Consider the following 20,899-nt stretch of genomic DNA (forward strand, 5'->3'; position numbering starts at 1 on the left):
TATTTTGGTGTGTTTTGTTTTTGTTGCACAATATTACACAGAATTAAAAGTGTAGTTTGTAGGTTTTTAGAGGGATTTGATATGTTTGACTAGCTTAGAAAAATTTCCACAGCTTCACCCAGGATGCTGTTTGTGCTGCAACTTGGATATGTTGATATCCAACATAATTCAGCCTCTTGCAGTGATTTCTGAGTCTGAATGTGTCTTTTCATCGTGGCCTTCCAGCTGTGAAAAGGTCCTTTGCTGTTCAGGCTCTGCAGAGATGAACAGCAGTCTGACAAAGAGCCTCTTTGTTGCTTTGGGTTAGTCACTCAAAGTGGAGGACTGTGTGAGTTTCTATTTACTCTGAATCACTTATCTGATCAACTAACGTGTTTGTTGGACCAGTTTGCCCAAATTTTTGTTGCAGCGCCATGTGTGCCTGCATATGTTTTATCATTGGTAGCCTTGGTCACAATTAAACCTGGTGCCAGGTTGTACTTTTTAATGATTACAGTGCCCTGCTTGGATTCCCTGTGCTCCAGTCAAGTGACGTTATTAGACTAAAGTTAGCCCGACATAGATTTTGAGCTTAAGTTAGTGCAAGTTTTTGTAATGAAGATGACGAATGTTGATGCTTTCTTTTTGCTAATGTAGGAACCATAAAGGGGAAGTTTAATGTATCCGTCTCAAAGAGCGCCTAAAATCCAATAAGATACTAACTTGCAAGCACAAGATGATATTATGTGTGCAAAGGTTATTATCCTGCAGGAAAAGAATAAAAATATTTATAATTTGAGCAGCTTACATCCGAAACTGTCAGAGCGATGCTTCACATGATTTACCACTCTAAGACTGCCAAAGCCTCATATAGGTGTCAGATAAACTCTGGAATATCTTTTTTTTTTTTTTTCCACACATGGTCACCTGACTATTGTTTAAAGCCAGACCTTAAAAACAATTTCAGATTTTCTTCGGCCACATAGAATAGAATAGAATAGATCTTTATTGTCATTGTCACAGGTACAACGAAATTTAAAGTGCTCTCCAGTCAGTGCATTAAGAAAAATATTAAAAAGAATAAATAAATAAAACATATAGAACATATAGTAACACTAGCAGCATACACAACAGACATACACACGCAGTCATACACACCAAATCATTTCCTAAAAACAGAGTATTGCATATTATTTTTTTGCAGTATTGAGGGTTGTTATTGCGGTTGGATAAAAACTGTGTTTGAGTCTGTTTGTCCTTGCATTTATTGACCTGTACCTTCTGCCTGAAGGCAATAGTTCAAACAGGGAGTGACCGGGATGGTGGGTGTCCTTTATAATGTTCTGTGCTTTTTTCAAACAGCGAGAGCTGTGTAGTTCTTCCAGTGTGGGGAGAGGGCAGCCGACTATCTTTTGGGCAGTGTTGATGACCCTCTGGAGTGCTTTCCTCTGAGCCGCTGTGCAGCTGGTGTACCATACACACATGCAGTATGTTAGTATGCTCTCAATGGAGGCACGATAAAAGGACACCAGCAGTCTTTGTGTGATGTTATTCCTCCTGAGTATCCTCAGGAAGTACAGTCTCTGCTGGGCCTTTTTCAGCAGCTCAGAGGTGTTCACGCTCCAGGATAGACTCTCCTCTATGTGGACACCCAGGAAGCGGAAGTCTGCCACCCTCTCCACACAGTCCCCATTGATGGTTAAAGGTGTGATCTCCGTTTTCTTTCTCCTGAAGTCTATGATGAGCTCTTTGGTTTTTGAGGTGTTTAGGAGCAGGTTGTTTGCCCTGCTCCATGTTGACAGTCGCTCCACCTCATCTCTGTAGGCAGACTCCCCCCTACCCCCGGAGATGAGTCCCACCAATGTCGTGTCATCTGCAAATTTCACCATTTTGTTGCTGTGATGAACAGGGGAGCAGTCGTGTGTGTAGAGGGAGTAGAGCAAGGGACTCAGCACACAGCCCTGGGGAGAGCCAGTACTGAGGCTTAGGGCTGTGGATGTGTGGTGGCCCACTCTGACCCTCTGTCTGCGGTCAGAGAGGAAGCTGTCTATCCACATGCAGATTGAGTGTGGAAGCCCCAGGTCCCCTAGTTTGACCACTAGCTTGTGAGGGAGGATGGTGTTGAATGCAGAGCTGTAATCTACAAAGAGCATCCGCACATAGCTCCCTTGCTGCTCCAGGTGTGATAGTGCAGTGTGGAGTGCTGTGGCTATGGCGTCCTCTGTGGACCGGTTTGCTCTGTAGGCGAACTGGTGGGGGTCAAGGCTGTGGGGTAGGGCTGCTGTGATGTGACTACGGACCAGTTTTTCAAAGCACTTCATCACCACTGGAGTGAGTGCCACTGGTCGGTAGTCGTTGAGGCTAGAAATGTGGTGCTTCTTGGGCAGGGGGACTATAGTTGAGGATTTCAGGCAGGGTGGGACAGTGGATTGTGCCAGGGACTGGTTGAAGATCTTTGTGAGGATTCCAGCCAGCTGATCTGCACAGTCCTTCAGCACGCGTCCCGGGATGCCATCGGGACCAGCTGCCTTTCTCGGGTTGACGGCCCGTAGCGTACGCCTCACCTCATGCTCTTCGATTTTGAGATCTCTGCTACTGTGGGCCACGTGGTGCAGTGGTGCTGACTCTGGTGCTTTGACCTCGAAGCGGGCAAAGAAGATGTTCAGCTCCTCTGCCAGCGCGGGATCACCTCCAGCAGCTCCAAGGTTGGTCCTGTAGTTGGTCAGATGCTGAACTCCCTGCCACACCTGCCTGTTGTTGTTACTGCTCAAATTGTCCTCTATCCTCCTCCTGTAGTCTGCCTTAGCCTCTCTGATGCCCCTCTTCAGGTTGGCTCGGGCTGTGCTGTAGAGGCCTTTGTTGCCGGACCTCCATGCAGTATTCCTTTCTTTCAACAGCTGCTGGACACCCCGTGTCATCCAGGGCTTCTGGTTGGGGTAGATCCGGATGCGTTTGTCCACTGTGACAGTGTCTATGCAGTTCTTAATGTAACACAGAACACTATCTGTGAATACCTCCAGGTCCTGATGTTCAAAGACCCCCCAGTTGGTCCTCTCAAAGCAGTCCTGCAGCCTCTGGGAGGCACCCTCAGGCCATGTGGCAACAGTCTTTGTGATGGTGGGAGCAGTTTTTCTGAGGGGGGCATATGCGGGGATTAAAAACAAGGACAAGTGGTCGGACTGGCCCAGGTGTGGTAGTGGTCTGGCCCTGTAGCCCAGTTTGATGTTAGAGTATACCTTGTCTAGGGTGTTATCTCCCCTTGTAGCACAATGAACATGCTGGTGGAATTTAGGGAGTACTGCCTTTAAGTCCGCATGATTAAAATCCCCTGCTACGATATTCACAGCATCAGGATACATACTCTGCTTGTTGGTAATGCTGGCATGCAAAAGTCCGATAGCTGAGCTAGCATTGGCATCCGGTGGAATATAAACAGCCGTAATCATGATCACAGTGAACTCCCTTGGTAGATAGATGGGCCTGCATTTAACAGTCAGATACTCTAAATCTGGAGAGCAATGACTGTCTACCGTCACTGTGTTGGTGCACCAGCTGTTGTTCACGTAAACACAGAGCCCCCCTCCTCTGCTCTTACCGGAGTCTACTGTTCTGTCATGGCGCTGCGTGGTGTAGCCTGCTAGCTCAATGGCAGAATCCGGGATGGATGTGTGAAGCCAGGTCTCCGTGATAAGCAGAATGCACGCATCCTTCACGGTGTTGTTCGCTGCAGTCTGTAGCCTCAATTCATCCATTTTGTTCGCGAGGGATCTGGCGTTCGTGAGAAACAGGCTGGGAAGCGGTGGTTTGAATGGCTGCCTCCGTAGCCTGGCTAGTCCGCCGGCCCTGCAGCCTCGCTTTTGCCTCCTTTCTCTGCGCCGCCTGCGCCTCCTTCCTGCTGGGATGGTAATCCATGGGGAGCCGGGGCTCCTCGCTAACTCCACCGGAATCTTGTGTGTGCGGAGAAACTCGCTTGTTACGCGCCGTTCGTAACATACTCCGATCTTAAGGAGATCATGCCGGCTGTAGATGTTATTCGCCCGACATATCGTACACAAAAACGTACACAGAAACACGTACAAAAACAGCCATACAACGCATCTACCGGTGAAACACTGAGCCGCTGCAACTGTGTGCGCCGCCATCTCAAAGTATTGAGGTATTGAAGTCATCCACAAAACACTCAAGGCTGTAAAGTCAACCATCTTTTTATTCCATGACCCATTAGTTGGGATTTGGAAGATATTTTACATGGAACCATGCATGAGGTGACAGTGGTCAATGTGTCTCTACCAGAGAAAATCATCAACGTAATATTAAATGTTAAATTACATAAGGACATTATTTAGCAGGGAATGTCACTCAGAAACAATTCTCATAAATGCTTCAGCAGCTGTCTGGCTGTTAACAAACAATCCTACCGATCCTGTGCTGTGTTGTGGACTGTCACTGTGTCCAGTCAGGAAGTGCACAAACAGCCTCCACAGATTAACCTGAACTGCTCATTCTTCACTTTTGATAATATTAAGAAACAATAGGTTTACAGCAAGACTCTCGTTTCTTCTACAAAATCTTAAAAGCAGGTTTATAGTAGCTGATCTGATTCACTGAGATACAAAATTATGTGCTTGGCAGTTCATATCTAAACTGACGTAAACTTGCAAATCTATAGCTTCCTCAGACCATATTTATCATTTGTTAAATTAAAAAGGAAGCATACGAGACATGAGCGCACTTTCATTTAAAATGAGAAGCATAAAAAAGGAACTTCTTAGGAAAAAAAAAATCTTAAAACATTATCTTTTCCCAAATGTTTAAAAATTTTCTTGTAAAACATGTCAAACACTCTGCTTTTTTCAGCTGATTTCAACAGCCCATGCTTTACTTTAACACCCTGTGTTAAAGTACATTAACAGAGAGTGGCCTCTTCATACTGGACACACATGGATGCCATGAAGTCATGTGCAATGTCTTTTCACAGCTCCATCAGTCTTTGGAGTGTGTTTAAGTCTTTGTGCTGGTCAGGGCCTCATCCAAACTCCAGTGTGTAGTTTATGATTAAAGAAATATTACCTTCTCTTGTTTGCCCTTTTCGAGAACATCTTTGGGGAAAGGGGGTGGTGCTGGTGGAGCAGCATCGCTACTGCTCCTCTTGTGTGTGCTGAAGGACTGAGACATTTTCACACCGTGGCCAGATCCTGGTGGTTTGAAGGTATCTGAAGGGAGAATAAAAACAAGTAGATAAATAAATGGAGCTACAGTAGGTGCCTGTGAAATTACAGCAACATCTGACAGTTCTCTCCTCCCATCTCTGTACTGCAAGAACAGTTTATACTGATAATGATCTATAATAGATACAAGCACAGCTAAGACTGTCACATCAGTGTAGTGTCCCCACTTTCAAAGAAAACAAAACAGATACAGATCATTTTGCATCACTTTCATTAGATTATCGATTCAGATAACGTGATCTCATATAGGATAAAAATCTGACGGAGTGAGTGGCAAGTTGTCTGTGTTGGTCTGTACCTGGCTGGTAGATTCTTTGAGGACTCTTGTTCCTCTTGGCTCTCAGACTGCCTCCTTCTTTCCCCGTCACTCGGATGGGCAGCACTTGGTTCACATCTATAGAGGCTGGATGTGGAAAGACAAAGTTTCATTTTTGAAGCAGTTTGTACAAATTGTACGTTACTATGTAAGATACACACAAACCAGAATTTGAAGGCATTTGAGTCTGAGGACTGATTTGCTAACAACTGGCCCTCTGATGGCAAACAATGTTTCCGAAAAGTTTAGGTGAAGCTAAATGTTTGGGACCAACAAATGAAGGAATTTTTTGTGTTTTTGTTTGTATATTTAATGTATAGTTCAAATGGATGGATGGCAAAGACCTGTTTTTATTTCTGAAGCGAATTAGAAATAAACAAGAACAAAGTGAATATGCACAAAGATTTAACACGTAACCCTTGACTGAAATATGACTGAATAATGTTAACAGGCCTGTGTCCTGACCTGCACTGTGCGTTCTCTGGTGGGACCCCTTCGACTTGAAGCCCTTCTCCTTTCCTTTGGGCAGAGTAGCCAGCTTGGTGGGGATCTGCTGCTGCACAACAGGAGGTTTGTGCACCTGGTTGGTGGTGCTGATCAGGTGGATGGGCAGCTCGGATTTGACCGGCTGGGGGCTGATGCTCTCCTTGCGAGGTGGAACCTTTGGAGGAATTTCCTTGGGATCGGAGGTGGTGAGCAAGATGCTGGGCTTTGGTGTCAGATTCCCACCTCCGTTCACTATGCTTCCCCTGAACGACAGGTAACTGGAGAGATTCCGGGACTAAGGAGAAAGAGGAAATGCACAGCTCAAACTGACTCATACTGACTATAGTGCTTCTTTCTGATTATGTATTTTATGTCCCCTGTTCAGCTTTTTAAAATGCACTGTCAGTCAGTGCTGCTGTTGAGTTCCTCATCAAAAGTGTTAACATTATGTCAAGGCTCAACCTACTTCTGATGATCTTGCTTTAGAAGCTGCCGAGAACCATTTCTGTCACAGAGACCTTTCTGACTGGCTGTTCCCTGACCATATTGTACTTTGTGAAATAAAATGCTGAAACTTGTCAAGGTATTTTCAATTTTAGCAAGCACAGAAAACTGACGGGCAGATAAATACGCAATACTGTCATTGATATTGATAAATACTCAGTGAAACTCAGATTCCTATCCCATTCCTCACTTGTGCAGGATCCTCATAGTTGAAGAATCCTGGGTACTTTGACTTTAACTTCTCCTGCAACTGTTCCAATCGCTTCTTCTCCTGAGTCAGCTGCTCTTTTTCCTTTTCCACTGATTTTGTGGACTCCCTCAGCCTCTCCAGGTCCTGCTGGTAGCTTTCCTTCTGACTCTCCAGCTCAGCCTTCTCCGCATTCAGCCTCTCCTCCCACTTCCCACATTCCTCTTCCCTCTGTTGCAGCTGAGACTCCAGTCTCTCGATCTGTATCCTCTGCCGCTCCCTCTCCTTCTCCCAGCGCTGCTGCTCCTCTTGATGTTGAGCTTGCCGCTTGTGAAAGTTGGCAAGTTCCTCCTTCTGCTTCTCCAAGTTGCGCTGCCTCTCCTGCTCTAGCAAGACGTTGTAGTGACGAGCGGGCTGCTGGCTGTTCGACTGAAAAGCGCGCTGCAGCTCAATATGGCTGTCCTGCTGTGCGATGACTGCCTGCATTTTGATATATAGATAAATAGATAAACCATAAGAAAACACACAATTTCTTATTTTTGTAGAACAAAACCAGTGACAATCACACATTTAGCTTCATGAAGAAAGCCAAAAGCAAAAAATGAAGAAATTCTTTAAATTCAGACTTCAGAGCAGTTTACAGTGTATTACCAATAAGCTGTGGAGTCTCTTTGCGATCATCATCACCCTGTCACACACCTAAACAGAGGAATAAGTGGCAGTGGCAGGTATTAATGTTTCTGCATGAATAAATACAGAAGAAGAAGTTACTAACAAAATAAATATAAGAAGGGTTACCTCTACCCCAGGGAAATGACTGGAGGCTGAGTGGCAGTTTGGCACTGGGGGTCTGTCGTCATCAGCCTTGAACCAAAATTAGTTTAAGCAATGTAAATATTTCATATTTTTATCATCAGATGGAGATAAGGTTTAGATCCTTTACACCTGTCTCACTCACAGACTGTTCCAGGCCTTCAGAGTAGAACGTTTCCTGGATCTCAGGATTGCTAGTGGTGTTACTGACGCACACTGGACTGTCCTCGCTGCTGCCCGACGTCTCAGCTACATCTCCATCTGATACACAAAGCAAGATGTCTTTTTTTTTTTTTTTTAATTTATTTACTTATCAGTCCAACCTGACAGTTAAATTGTATTCAATTTAGAAAACCAACACCAAGAATATCATGATTGTGTGAAATACAGAGAGTTTTAAGCAGTGAAGTATTATTCTTATAGTCCCAGAAGCGGTCTGCTAGACTGAGCAGCTCCCCCTGCATCTTACTCTCATCCATTTCAAGGTCTGGGTCTCTTCTCTGTGACAAGAACAGGCTCAGCAGGTTTTCCACTGAAGACAAAAGGAAAAAAAAACAACTCCTTAATCTCCTCCTTAAAAGAAATCATCAGTGCTCTCTGAGTCATGACTTTGCTCTGAGGGAAAACAGAACTGAGTACATTTCACTTTTACCTGAGTGCAGAATTCAAAACATGAAAACATGCGAAAATAACTGATACTGAAAACTGCCTCATTATTCCAGCTATAAAAAAAACGAATTTGCAAAACTGAGTCTAACCCTTGAAAGCGGAGAAGAAACGTACCCTCAATGATGGCTCCTTTGAGCAGCGTTTCCCCCTGCAGGAGGTCAGTGGCGTCTCCTCGGAGCAGCAGCCTCTGGTGGGGTGCTTCCTGGTCTGTCGCACTCTTGTACAGAGCAGCAAAGATCTGCTGCTTCTTTGTCAGACTCAGTATTATCTGGTCATCCATCTTCTCCAGAGCATCTAAGATCAACAGCATGAAATAAACAACATGTCTGTGTTTAATAAATGCAGTATGCATTATGCATTATGACTCCAACACTACCAGGTAGTACAGTATGTACTACAGATACTTTAAAAAGCTTCAAATACAAATGTTCAAGTTGACTGAGCATACATATGAACATTATAAAAGGAGAACAAATCCCACATTGATCTCTTCCCATTTGTAAATGACATGGACATTTCTTTTGTTGACCAAGAGATACATTCAGTTTTCCACATTTTATCTTCCTGTCTAAAAAGAGTACCACCACAAAACATCCTGTGAAAAACAAAGGCCATCTGCACACTGACGGTGTGTTTTGTGATTTAATAAGGGATTAGTAACCTCCATAGGCTTACCTTGATATTGCTGCAGTTTAGCATTATCTTCATGGTACGCCTCCTCTTGTGGACAGCTGGATAACACAGACATCTGACTCAGTATTGTCTATTATTATATATTTTAGATAAACGTTTTTCTTTTAATGTCTACACACCCACTTCTGATAAGGCTAGAGGAATCTGAGTTACTGTTTGAAGGGGATGTGTTGCACTTATTTCATTCTTGTATCATCAGACGTCAGTGGTATTAGCAAAGACTCTCCTCCTAGGAATACTTGGCTTACTGTTCTACAGCTTTTTGTATGAGGGCCATCCAGTTGACGCGTTCCTCTTTGGAGCCTGTGTGGATCTCGTACATTTCTGGGAAGCCGGAGGTGCAGGCATAGATAAGGAACATGGCTTTGTCATCATGGGCCACTTCCCTAACTATCAGCCTCTGAAGGGAGATCACTGGTGGTTTGTTGTCCTGCATGATAAAGCAGGGGTTATTATTTAAGCATTTATTGTGATCTGTCCTGGAGCATGCATGATAATAATATTATTGAGTGTAAACATCTTTGGAGCATCATAGTATGTGAGAGAGTGAGTGAAAGACGACATTATGAAAAACTGGACAAGGGCAAAAATAAATAAATAAATCAATAAACTTGCATATAAATGATACAGTAGGACGTGCATGATACTGTCTCTCTACACAGAGTAATGTTTTGGCAGAACTCACCACAGAAGCAAACACAAGCTTCTGATCTTTTTCTTGCAAGAGGAGGAGCACGTCTGACAGCAGCACAGCGTGGATGTCTGCAGGGTAAGATTAATGCTGCTCACCATCAAAGCAACACAACTGCTTAATGTTTTGATTCATGCTGCCACAAAAGATGGACTTGAGACGTCTGCCTTGCACTTTGTGTGACTGTTCATCTTTGACAGTAATGACATAAAAATATCCTGCTACACTGGTTCTTTGAATATTTCGGCTTTCATAAAAGCAATGTGCCCTGAAGCTGAACCTCCTTAAAAAAAAAACACAAAAGGAAAGAAGAACCCGTCATCCCTTTCATCCTGCAGTAATCCATTGAGCCATCAATTCACTTGGTGCACCATCTCTCAAAGAGTCATCGAAATGAGAGCAGTGTGAACAGACTCGCTCACCTCAGTTTACATTTTGACCTTTGGTGACCCCTTTACAGTCATTACTGCAATTTAAAAAGAAACTGTGTAGAGTTTTTATATGATGAAAAGACAGGTGACAAATTCATGTAAAGACCTGCATCAGAAGGGAAATATAATGAAAGCAGATCTCAGCCCACATTTATGGGAGATTTCACATTGCTGTTTTTTTTTTTTTTGTTTTTTTTTCCCAAAGTTTCAAGCTTTAATATATAATTCTTACTTTGGCAAGAAAGTCTACTTTCCTAAACATAATTCTCTCAAGTTTAATTAATCTATGTTTTCTCAAACTGGACGAGCAGCATCTAAAATGTCACATTTGATGATGGACAGACATCCATCAGACATGTTTTTTCGCTCCGCAGATGAAGTCACATTTACAGAAAGGCTACAGCAGAACAAGTTGATCACGCAGATAGTATTTTCTTTGTTTGCAATTTCGCCTTTATCGGACAGTCAAAAGTGAACTGAACAGGGGATGTTCGGCTTCTAGGACACACCTGCACTCAGACCTATCAGCTGTGTTGTGTTCTGTCTTCTTACACTGTAATAAGTGTCATTGAATTATCTCTTATGCAGAAGGAAATATGATTCTCTTTATAAAATCAGGAAATGTTGTGAATGAGCTATGTTGTTTGGAAGATACAGATAACTCTATAAAAAATGTTCCTTGTGTTGCACGGAAAAAGTAAGAAAACCCTCAGAAACCTGAATATCAGTTACAAAATATTCAACATACGAGTGAGCAGTGGTCATTGACTGAGCCATAATATCAATAAACTTGTCACGAACCTTTCTGTCTACCAGAGAACTTCCAGGTGACTGCACCTTCGTGCAGCAGCGTCCTGTTTCCCTGATTCAGATCCTCTCTGCGGAACACCTGGCCGTCCTTCAGGCGGCCCTGAGATTTTGGCTCCAGACGCAGGATGATCTCCCTCAGACGAGAAGCTTTCTCATATTCACTGACCTGAGTGTCCACCTGGGAGATGGTGTCTTTGATGAGCGCCAAACCCTGTACTAGATACTTGTACTCGTCTGTGTCAGCTGTAGGGAGAATGAAATATATTAATGAACTTATTTATATACATGAAAGCATCTCATACGCAGAACCATCCCAGCTAGAATTTGTGTTTCAAAAGAAGTACCGGTAGTTTGAAACACTAATTGTAGTAATTTTAGTTTTGCAAATGTTTGCAATCTAGTGATGAGTTGAGCGAACACTGAGCAAAGACTGTAACAACTATAACAGCTTGTAGAAAGGCAGGCACGTGATGGGTGGTGAGACTTTACCTTCAGTGTTCTGGATGATTCGCTCCACCAGGACGGGGTATTTTGTGATGCGCTGAGTCACCAACAAAAAACATTCAGGGATTCCCAACCTTCGCACTAGAGGCAGCTGACCTAATTTCTGTTAAAAAATTACAAATTTGTTTTTACAGACTTGATACTGATGCCACACTAATGGCTGGATTGCTGTGCTGTTCCATTATTTATGTACCAGTTTGTAATGAATCAGTCACCCGGCATTATTCTTGCCATTTTCCTTTCAACAGTTTGCTATTTGAGGTTGAGAATCACAGACTAGCTTTGCTGGTAGATTTTTCATTCTTTATAGAATCACTGTTTGTGAAAGGTCATGCACTCTTTCTGCCAGCTCCAGTGCATTTTCTCACTAATAAAAACAAAACCACAGGCCTCACTGTGCCTTGAAGAGTATCACAACCATGTACATAAAGTGATCAGCAAGTGTAGGTTTACTTACCCTAATAAAACCCTGCAGCTTCTTGTTGTTCTGCAGTTGCTCTTTGTAGAAGCTGACGGCTTCCTTCTGATGGCTGCAGAAAACACCGTACTCTATCATCATTTCTTCTCCCATTTCATCGGAAAACTATCATCAAACAAAAACATTAAATTCAAATAAAAACACATAAGCAAAGGCGATGATTCCCAACAGAAAGCTCTGCACACAGCGGTAAAGATGTTTCCCAGAGACACAGCATCATTCCTGGGCAAACACACCCAACTCTAGTCCCTTACAGAGTGTTTCAGACATACCAGCCATTCCTATGGACACCTGTACACTCAGTCAGTGCATGCAAAGAGAGTGACAAGGGTGGAGTGATGTGGATGAATATACTATATAAAGAGTGATTTGTCACTAAGCAGAAAAAAAGGGGTTTACAATAACTATTTATACTTACAGCCAATAGTTTAGATAATTGTTAAGCTGATTCTCAGACCTTTTCTTGCATTTGTGCCATCACAATATTAACAATGTTGGGCTGTAACAACAGGTACTAAGCACCTGGGGGCAATGGTAGAAATTATTCTGTAGTGTGCCTAGTGTACATCTTATTTACAAAACATAATGTGAAGGTCACCTTCACATTGTGTTTCACAAGTATCAATGTTCTGTCACTTAATCCAGCTGAATTACTGGTGAAGTTAGCTACATTCAGACCGTTTGTTGTAGACCTGTGAGTAGGAATGTAAACATAGCATTTAGGAGGAGCTGCTAATATACATTCTAAACTGTAGTCCTGCAGGCCTAGATGAAAGCAACAGTTTTAGTTAAAATGTGCATGTAAAACCTAATGCAGGAATGACAGTGATTATGTAAATAATGTAGTAATTTGTCTTAAGAACAATTGGATAATGCTGAACAACCTGTTTATAATAAATTCATGATCTTTGTTATTCCTTCTGGAACTCTGAAGAATAACTTCCAATTGCCTTCAGTTGTTCTGAAGAGGGCGTACGTGGAAAAGTAACTCTGTGTGAGTTATGTTTACATACAAACTTTACTGGCATTTTGACCTGAAGGTGAGTGACGATGATATTTTCATTTGAAGAAAGAACTGTTTCTTCAAACATGTCCTCTGTAACTCTGCATGTTTAAAGAAATTCTTCCACAAATTATTCCTTTTAATTAGAGGGCCTGGGATGTCCCTTCTCCATTGACAACCTACTGATATAAGAAGATCAATTACTGTAGATTGATTGAATGGAATTACTTATGTGAAAATCTAGCCTGTGTTGGCTTTAGAATTACTCCAACCTACCTGAGAGATGAGAATATCCCCTAGCTGTGTGATCTGGTAGTTGTTTGGGCTGTCCTCCTCTCGACTTTGGTTCTGGCGTGTTTTGAGGCAGTTGAGGAAGTGCTGGTGGAGAGTGAGGAGGGCTTCCACTCCAGGGAAGAGCCGCTCCAGCGTGGCTTCCTCAATCAGCTGAGACTGCCTCAACTCATGCATGTAGACATGGAGAAGGATTTTTAAGGTGCGTACATGGTGCATCTCTGTCTGGATCAACTCTAGGAAATTGATAAAGAGGGATATTTTTATTACCACGTCTGAAAGAGAAGGAAGGAAAATACTCTCAGGTGAACTTTCCCTGTTACACAAAACAAAATTGCTGTTGCCATTATACTCATTATCATAGCATAAATGTTTACTATCAAAAGGTCCTCTGAGTTAGAGTAAATATGTATCATTATCATAATTACAGGCATTGTCATATCTGCTTCAATTGTGCAACAACTTCTCAGCAATCAGTCATCAAAGATTCATCTTTTTCACCACGTGACTCTCATGAGAAAGTTCTGCCTGTGCATACGGACACTTCCTAAGATGATTACTGAAAACCCAATTTCACTTCTGGATTTTGTGTTGGTTTCTTTTTTTGGACATATTATCCTGAAGGAGTAAGACTCACTTCAGTTACACATTTAAGCTGAGACTTAGCTGGTTCAGCCTACCATAGATGACATCTTGTCTTTTAACAGCCTCTTTGTTCAGGGCTCTCAGGTAATTCTGGTCCACAGCCACACTCCAGGACTCTGCCTCCAGGTTCTGGGCGTCAGACTCAAGCTCACCTCGCAGCCGAGCATAATAGGAATCTGGATGACACATAGGGAGTCACGGTAAGACTTGTAGCACCCAAACAAAGCTTGTGCTTTGTGGTCATATGTGTGTGTGTCTTAGTGATTCATTACTGGGCATGTACCGGTTATTTTTAATCAGTGTTACTTTTGCGGCAAACATTTCCTTTACACAGTGACAGTTTTTAGACATGGTCTTACAAAAACAGAGGTTTATGGTTTAAGTCGACAGAAACACAATCAAATCAAAGCAAAGAAATTTCTGAAGACCATTAATTAATGTTCTTAATGAAGTGAATAAAATTGTACCTTTGTACAATATTTAATAGGAGAGGATTAAACCTCACAGAAATAAAGACTAGACCATTCAAATTAAAACTACATTGAGGTTTCTATAACCTGTTTTTCACAGTGAAGTTAAACTGCTTTCAGCAGCTCCTCATCCCCGCTGACAGTGACCAGCTCACCTTCTAGGTTGATAGGCTCAGCCAAGGAGGAAGCCAGTGACACGGAGTCCTCGGTGGACAGCCTCAACCGCAGGCCATCGATGTCATCCATCTGCACTGGACCAGATTTAGTTGGTATGTGATCAGATAAGGTTCAACAGGTAAATTAAAATGTGATGTCAGCGCAAAAACATGCACGCACACAAAAACACAGACTAATGCCGTAGGCCTTCAGTGCTATTGTTTAACTCTAGACAGAAGTTGCCACAAGACTTGGAAGATTTATCTTAACTATCTGATGCCAAGTAAAACACAACCACGATGGCGCAAGGAAAAGGCAAAAACATCACATGTCCCAGAGTCAGATTTTATACCACACAACAGGCCCAGAATGAACCTGGAAAAACATGTGACTAGGTTTGAATTTCAGCTTCACGTATGAGGAAAAACTAAATTAAGGCACTGTCAGCTGTACTGTGAATGTGGCCTGTGCACAAAGGTGCATGATAGAAATTAGTTCTTAAAATACATGTTCACCAACCTGGAAGTTGTGTGACCAGAAGAGGAAGCAGGCTGAATGGATTTTTTGGGGGTCACACTCATGCCTGGAATAAAGAAGCTGGCAGGGAGGCCACTGGAGGCTGGGGGAGAAACATTTTGCCCAGTGCTGAGAGAAAGAAAGAACAACGACCAGAGAAGCAGAGAGAGGGAAAGAGTCTGTGAGTAGCAAAAGCAGAAACATAAAGACTTAAAGACTGAATGTACTTTATGTATAAAACATAAACTACAATAACTTGTTTTATTCAAGTTTAATTACAATTTTCTTTGACTCATTAATTTTGGTAACATAGTTTTGTACAACATTAACACAGCACGACACATCACCACTGAAGGTCAATTCACAGATCATTGCCCATTGTCACATTAAAAGCAATGAGGATGTCAATGATTAAGAGTTTATTATTTAACAGGAAATGAAAAACATACCTTTATTATTTGTTGCCAAAAAAAAAAAAGCCCTGCTTTGCTGATTCACAAGCCCTCAAACGAACCAACTACCTACAAAAGAAAGAGGAGCATAAGGAGACAGTGCATTTCATGGTGCTGAAGCCAAACAACAGGCAATTGCAAAACTAATCCAGCTCTGTAGAGAGGGAACTGGTTTGGCAAAATGTGACAGTGCAGCTCAAGGCAGAACAGCTCTTCGGCAAAGACACAACAATTCTACTATTCTACTTTAAAGAGATGTTACATGAGTTGCATGTCACCAGGCTCTTATCCACTCAGCATTTTCCTCTGGACTCTGACATACACATTTCTGCAGAGTGGGCTGTGAAACTGTTAACAGGCTCCATAATAATCCTGTGATTGACACATCCTTTCAAATCTAACTTTTAAAGCTAAAGTGTTCCTCATATCTATGTTCTTGCATGACTTTAAAAGTCAATCATCTCCTCCTCGTCTGTGACAGAATGACTGACCATTTCCGTATAGAGGTCTGGTTTTTTGTTTTCCGTGATATGTCTTCCACAGCTTCCTCGTGACACTGAAAAAAAAAAAAAAAACACAAAGGGGAAAAATCCTATTAAGCCAGTGGATAAAGACGAAAGAGGAAAATGCAGATACCAACTGGCATTGGATGCTGCTAGGTCGCAGTCTGATTGAATTTGGTGCCAACTCTGACAGAGAGCAGAGTGTGTCCCAGTTTTACTGCAGTGGTCCACGGTGACCTTGCTGGCTGTGTCCATGAACATCTGCATGTGTGCACATGCTAATGGGCTGTTGAAGGTCAATGAGACTGATCAACAGTTGTGTGTAAAGCTTCCACCTGATTCAGCAGTAGCAGCAGTAGCAACGCTTGTGGAAAATCTGACAAATGGAGGATGTGGGTGTGGGTAGTAACATAAAATCACACTCAACAAATAAAACTTAAACAATGCAAGAAAGAAAATGTTTAAACCTAAAAAGACAGGAGCTATAAACATGGAAAATACAATAGCTAAAATGGTGGCTTTGTGGCTACAAACTCCATTGTCCTTATATATAAGCAGAGAGAGAGTTTTAGAAGAAAAGCAGCAGTTGTTTAAAGTCAGACACACCTAAAACACACACATGATTGTTTGACTAAAGACGTTGTGACACAAACTCACACAGGAGCTCCCCTGCTAGCCTCTGGCTCACCTGTTTGACACACATGACACTTGCTGCAGAAACCTCGGCATCAGTGTCTGTGGCACACTACATCATATACAATGCTGTGTTTGTGTCCTGAAAAATTAACCCTAAAAACACAGATAAATAATGTGGTGCACCTCAAAATTCTGAATTGCTCTTTGAAAACAATGCTATTCAAATAAGACTGCCTTTTAGGCTGAAAGACTAAATGCTAAATAAAATCAGAAACTGAAACCTGACACTACAAACACCATTTTCATATGACTGAGTGTCGTGTTGTGCTTTGCAGAAGAAGATGGCCAAAGCAACAAGGTTGCGCATCTGTTCACTTCCTGAAGGACACTTGAGCACGAACTGTAATCAAAAGGGTTGAAGAACAGTAACTTTTTTTTATTTTGGGTACATTATTTTTGGGCTTCTGCACAAAAATGATGGTGTCTGTTAGACTTAAGTGCTCGCCAAAGTTATAACAACGGATGCTGGGGGGAACATAAATGACGAATGTCTACAAAAGGTCACCAACGTGGTGGTGCACAGACTGACATGGTCATCCACTATGCCACCTACAGTTAAAAAATGCCTGACATGCAATTTTAGCTTCTCGAATGTGGCTTTTTTTCTGCCATTTTACAGACAAAATTAATTATCAGTTATTTGTACAAATAATTGTTGGTTGCCTATGTTAAATTTAAACAGTGTTCTGAAAAGAGAATTAGGAGGATAACCACAATGTCCTAGTTTGTATTACAATACTCTGCCAAAGAAATCATATGATACTCTTCTCTGATTTGGGGGATAGAAATAATAAAAACTTAATCATGTAAAAGTATTTTCTATACATACATTTGTTTCCGAGTACTATATGATACATTTAAGATCAACAAACGTCCTCGGCATGCAAACAACAACAAACTGTACAGAACCACCTGCTTGAGCACTTTTTCCTAAGTATCATATTACTTTCTTTAAAGACTTGTTTCTAAGCTTCATGGTATGTTATTAGCCATAGTGTGATTGTATGGATCAGCCTCTTGTTGTGAGTGGCTGCCACACCTGAAATGATTCACAGTGGGTGGGAGGAGGAACAGAGCAGCACGAAATACAGGTCATTCCCTGAAGAGACAAAACAAGACCAACGGGTCTGCCAAGTATCCTGCTGACGACTGAGAGTTAGGGGAAAAAACTGCTAAATGCTGTGTTTGTGGAAAGTAGCTTCTCTGAAGAAGACATGGGCCCTAATTACTCTGACCACAAAACTATTAAAAAAGAGTGAGAGTTGCTGATGTTCTGTCATGACAAGACAAAGTATAAAATGACCTGATGGTTTTCTCTCAACCAGGCCAATGAAGATTAACAACTGTGAAACTATACCCATTAGGATGAAGAGGCCATAAAAGCTGACACCTAGAAACCAGTGACCTGCGTTAATCTTGTTTGGAATAAACCCAGGAGGCTGTATTTGTTTCACATCATCACAGAGGTAGAATTTATCAATAACAGGAAAAAAACAGATGATCGAAATTTGTCCTTCCTTACTTCAACAGATATTTCTTGCACTTTCTATGCTGCAGTCACCTGCACCAACCCTGACACGCAGTTTACTTATTAACTTCCAGATACCGGCTGTGTTTTTATCTTTAGTGTGCCGTAAACGCATGCCAATGTGTTTTGGTCAGTATGAGCAGGTGAATCTTAGCTTTACTTAGTCCTCACTCTCAGATAAAAACTGAATCTGCTCTTAGTCATCACTGTCTCAACTGACATCTCAACTCCTTTTAATGCTTTTACTTCAGCTTATAATTAAAACCCTTTAAGGTCCCACGCCTTCTTAAACTTATTTCAGCACTTACATCTTCTTTCAGTAATTGTATTTCGACCTCCTCTTCAACTTCAATCATGGGCGGATGATGGGAAAACGGGTCCCTGGGTACAGACCGGTAAAAGGCCCTCCTAGGTCGGACCGTGACACTTTCTGGTTGTTTTTCCTCTCTTTTTGGTCATTTACTGTCCCATTGTGGTCATCTGGTGTCTTTTTAATCATCATTTGTCATCTCTGAGGTGTTTTTGCATCTGTGTTTGGCTTGTGTCTCTTCGTGGTTATTTAGCATTTCTGTGGTTGTTTTGTATTACACTGTGGTCACTTTACATATGTTTGTGTTTGTTTTTGGCTCTCTTTGAGATGGCTTTGCATATCTTTGTGATTATTTGTGTCTTTAAACAGAGCAGTCACTTCACACAGAGTAAACAATCCATGATCCATAATCCTAGATTTCACTATTCTGCGTTTTAAGTGCAAATTTTGAGCAATGACCACAAGTAGGTTTTCTTCAGAAAATTTCTTTCTTGACAATAGTCCTTTTTTTTATATAAGCTACAGCAGCAATTTTGACGGTTAAGCTTTACATACAATTCTCTGTATATCATATATCCGCTCTATTTTTTGTGGAATCTTTAATTGTTAAGGTTTCATATCTCTCCGCGTAAATAACAGCGTTCTACTTTTTGTTACTAACGGTTTTAACCGTTAAAGTTTCGTATCACTCCGCGTAGTCTACCATAACGCCTGACTTCGCTTCCCATTGCCTGACGCTCCAATTGGGAAACGGTCAGGTGATTTTTACAGTTCCCTTAACACACATCGCAAAAAAAAACACTGTAATTTCTCATTTAGGGGGAATTTTGCAAGTCGTTAAAAATAAAAGAGGTTTGACGACATTTCCATTGGTGGTGTTTTTTTTATGGGAATGTGAAGAATGCCCTTGTGCTAGGTGAGAGCAACTGACCTGGAGTCATTCCCACTGAAGTAAGTTACGGCAGGCTAAATCAACAGAAACAGGTGCTTTGGAGCAGTCTGGAGTATCAGGGTATAAAACAAACAGGTGTAAAGAGTCGAAACAGGAGCGGCTGCAGGTGACTACTCATTAACTACCTACATGTGTCCCCGCGTTTACTTTGCATATGGAGATTTGGTAGGTGAAGGCTAACGCCACTTAAGCTAATACCCACCAAACCGACAACGACAGCGACGGCAAATTACGGGACACCGGCTGTAACTTTCAGTTCACTTGTTCAACGTCAAAATTAAGACGTAAAATAAAGAGAAAAAAAAGAAGAATTCATGTCATTATTCCAGGTCATGTCGAGTTAATTAAACTTTGGAAACAGCTGTTCCCACGGTCGCGACCTATGTTTAACTCTCCATTAACGATTCGTATGTTTTATACAAAAGCGATAACCAGAGGTTGTTTAGCAACTCGTCCCATACGTTTCCCAACAAGAGCAATTCATTTTAAAAAAAACTTTTATCGTACCTGGTGTTGAAATAAATCAGCAGCTGCAGAGGCAGGGCGCATCGGTGGCAAATGAGAACTTAGTGTTTAATCCCAGGCAAAGTGTCTCATTAGCTTCCACTGAGACGGAGAGACAGCGAGGACGTCTCAGGAGGAACAAGTGCACAATTAGATAAAAATTGAGGGGAGGGGAGGGGGTGTTTAAAAAACAAATCCCAGCCTCTTCTGGATGAGCCCTCCTTCCCTCTCTAAGCATTGTGGGAATCATTTCAACACATTCAAACGAGACTTTCAGGACTCTTCGAGCACTGCCTTTAAAATGACACGATATGTTTCTGACAGCATGACCCTGCACTGCAATACTGCAGTTATTTGGCACCGATTAATCAGCAGTTTGATTTTTAATGGTCCAGGAAACGAGTTGGCGTGAAAACTGAGATGCTTTATTTCTTTCTTTATGTAAACATAAACAGCTTTTATTTGTTTGGGCAACTACACGGGACCAGGTGATATTTGTCTTAGAAAATTTCTTATAATTTAATTTTCGCCGGGCGTTCTTGCTTGTAAGGCAAACTGAACTGGTTTAAGGGCGTGTAAGTGGTTAGCTACCATTCAGCTTTATACTAAAGGGGCTGGTCACGTGAAAATGAAAGTGTAGAAATATTCTGTTACAAGGAAAGGTCTTGCATTTAAAATTATACTTGAGTGGAAGTACAGAAGTATTAGCAGCAAAATCCACTTAAACAACAAAAGTAAAAGGACTCATTGTACTTTGTATTTCAGAGTAATTAACTAATTAAGTAACTACTTCTTATGCTGCTGGTTAGTTTCATCTATAACAATACATCTTAATTAATTTGTTGATTATATTTTATATTAATAATCAGAATCTTTAGGCTCATGTAAAGTACATCAAAATTGTACTTAAGTATAGTACTTGTGTAAATGTACTTAGTTACATTTTTCCACTGGGAGATAATGAAACTAACCACTGTTATTGCATAACTGTGTCAGTCACTGTAGTGTGATCATGACTGTAACCTCTTTCATTTTCATTCATGTATAATCAGAAAAATGTAGTTAAATATAATTAAAATACTTG

At 41.6% G+C, this 20,899-nt stretch overlaps 1 protein-coding gene across 4 annotated transcripts; it reads right to left on the bottom strand.

Annotated features, from left to right (window-relative positions):
• Window positions 1–4,169: 4,169 nt before the first annotated feature.
• On the bottom strand, window positions 4,170–19,978 carry arhgef18a (rho/rac guanine nucleotide exchange factor (GEF) 18a). Of its 4 annotated transcripts, XM_041055883.1 has the most exons (22): window positions 19,819–19,948; window positions 15,814–15,878; window positions 15,320–15,391; window positions 14,874–14,999; window positions 14,354–14,449; window positions 13,764–13,904; window positions 13,069–13,319; window positions 11,769–11,894; window positions 11,297–11,414; window positions 10,799–11,050; window positions 9,561–9,637; window positions 9,124–9,305; window positions 8,858–8,913; window positions 8,297–8,476; window positions 7,983–8,045; window positions 7,659–7,774; window positions 7,499–7,564; window positions 7,352–7,399; window positions 6,704–7,180; window positions 5,989–6,304; window positions 5,506–5,610; window positions 4,170–5,192 (listed from the first exon to the last, which is right to left on the bottom strand). In XM_041055883.1, the coding sequence occupies exons 5-22, from the start codon at window positions 14,442–14,444 to the stop codon at window positions 5,035–5,037; spliced, it is 2,823 nt and encodes a 940-aa protein (XP_040911817.1). In that variant the 5' UTR covers window positions 14,445–14,449; window positions 14,874–14,999; window positions 15,320–15,391; window positions 15,814–15,878; window positions 19,819–19,948; the 3' UTR covers window positions 4,170–5,034. The 4 variants fall into 4 exon arrangements, with proteins under 4 accessions (XP_040911817.1, XP_040911816.1, XP_040911818.1 ...); XM_041055882.1 differs by lacking the exon at window positions 15,320–15,391 and having other exon boundaries at window positions 14,354–14,444; XM_041055884.1 differs by lacking the exon at window positions 15,814–15,878 and having other exon boundaries at window positions 19,819–19,937.
• Window positions 19,979–20,899: the final 921 nt, after the last annotated feature.

The sequence above is a fragment of the Toxotes jaculatrix genome, chromosome 14 (genome assembly GCF_017976425.1).
Source record: "Toxotes jaculatrix isolate fToxJac2 chromosome 14, fToxJac2.pri, whole genome shotgun sequence".
Taxonomy (NCBI): domain Eukaryota; kingdom Metazoa; phylum Chordata; class Actinopteri; family Toxotidae; genus Toxotes; species Toxotes jaculatrix.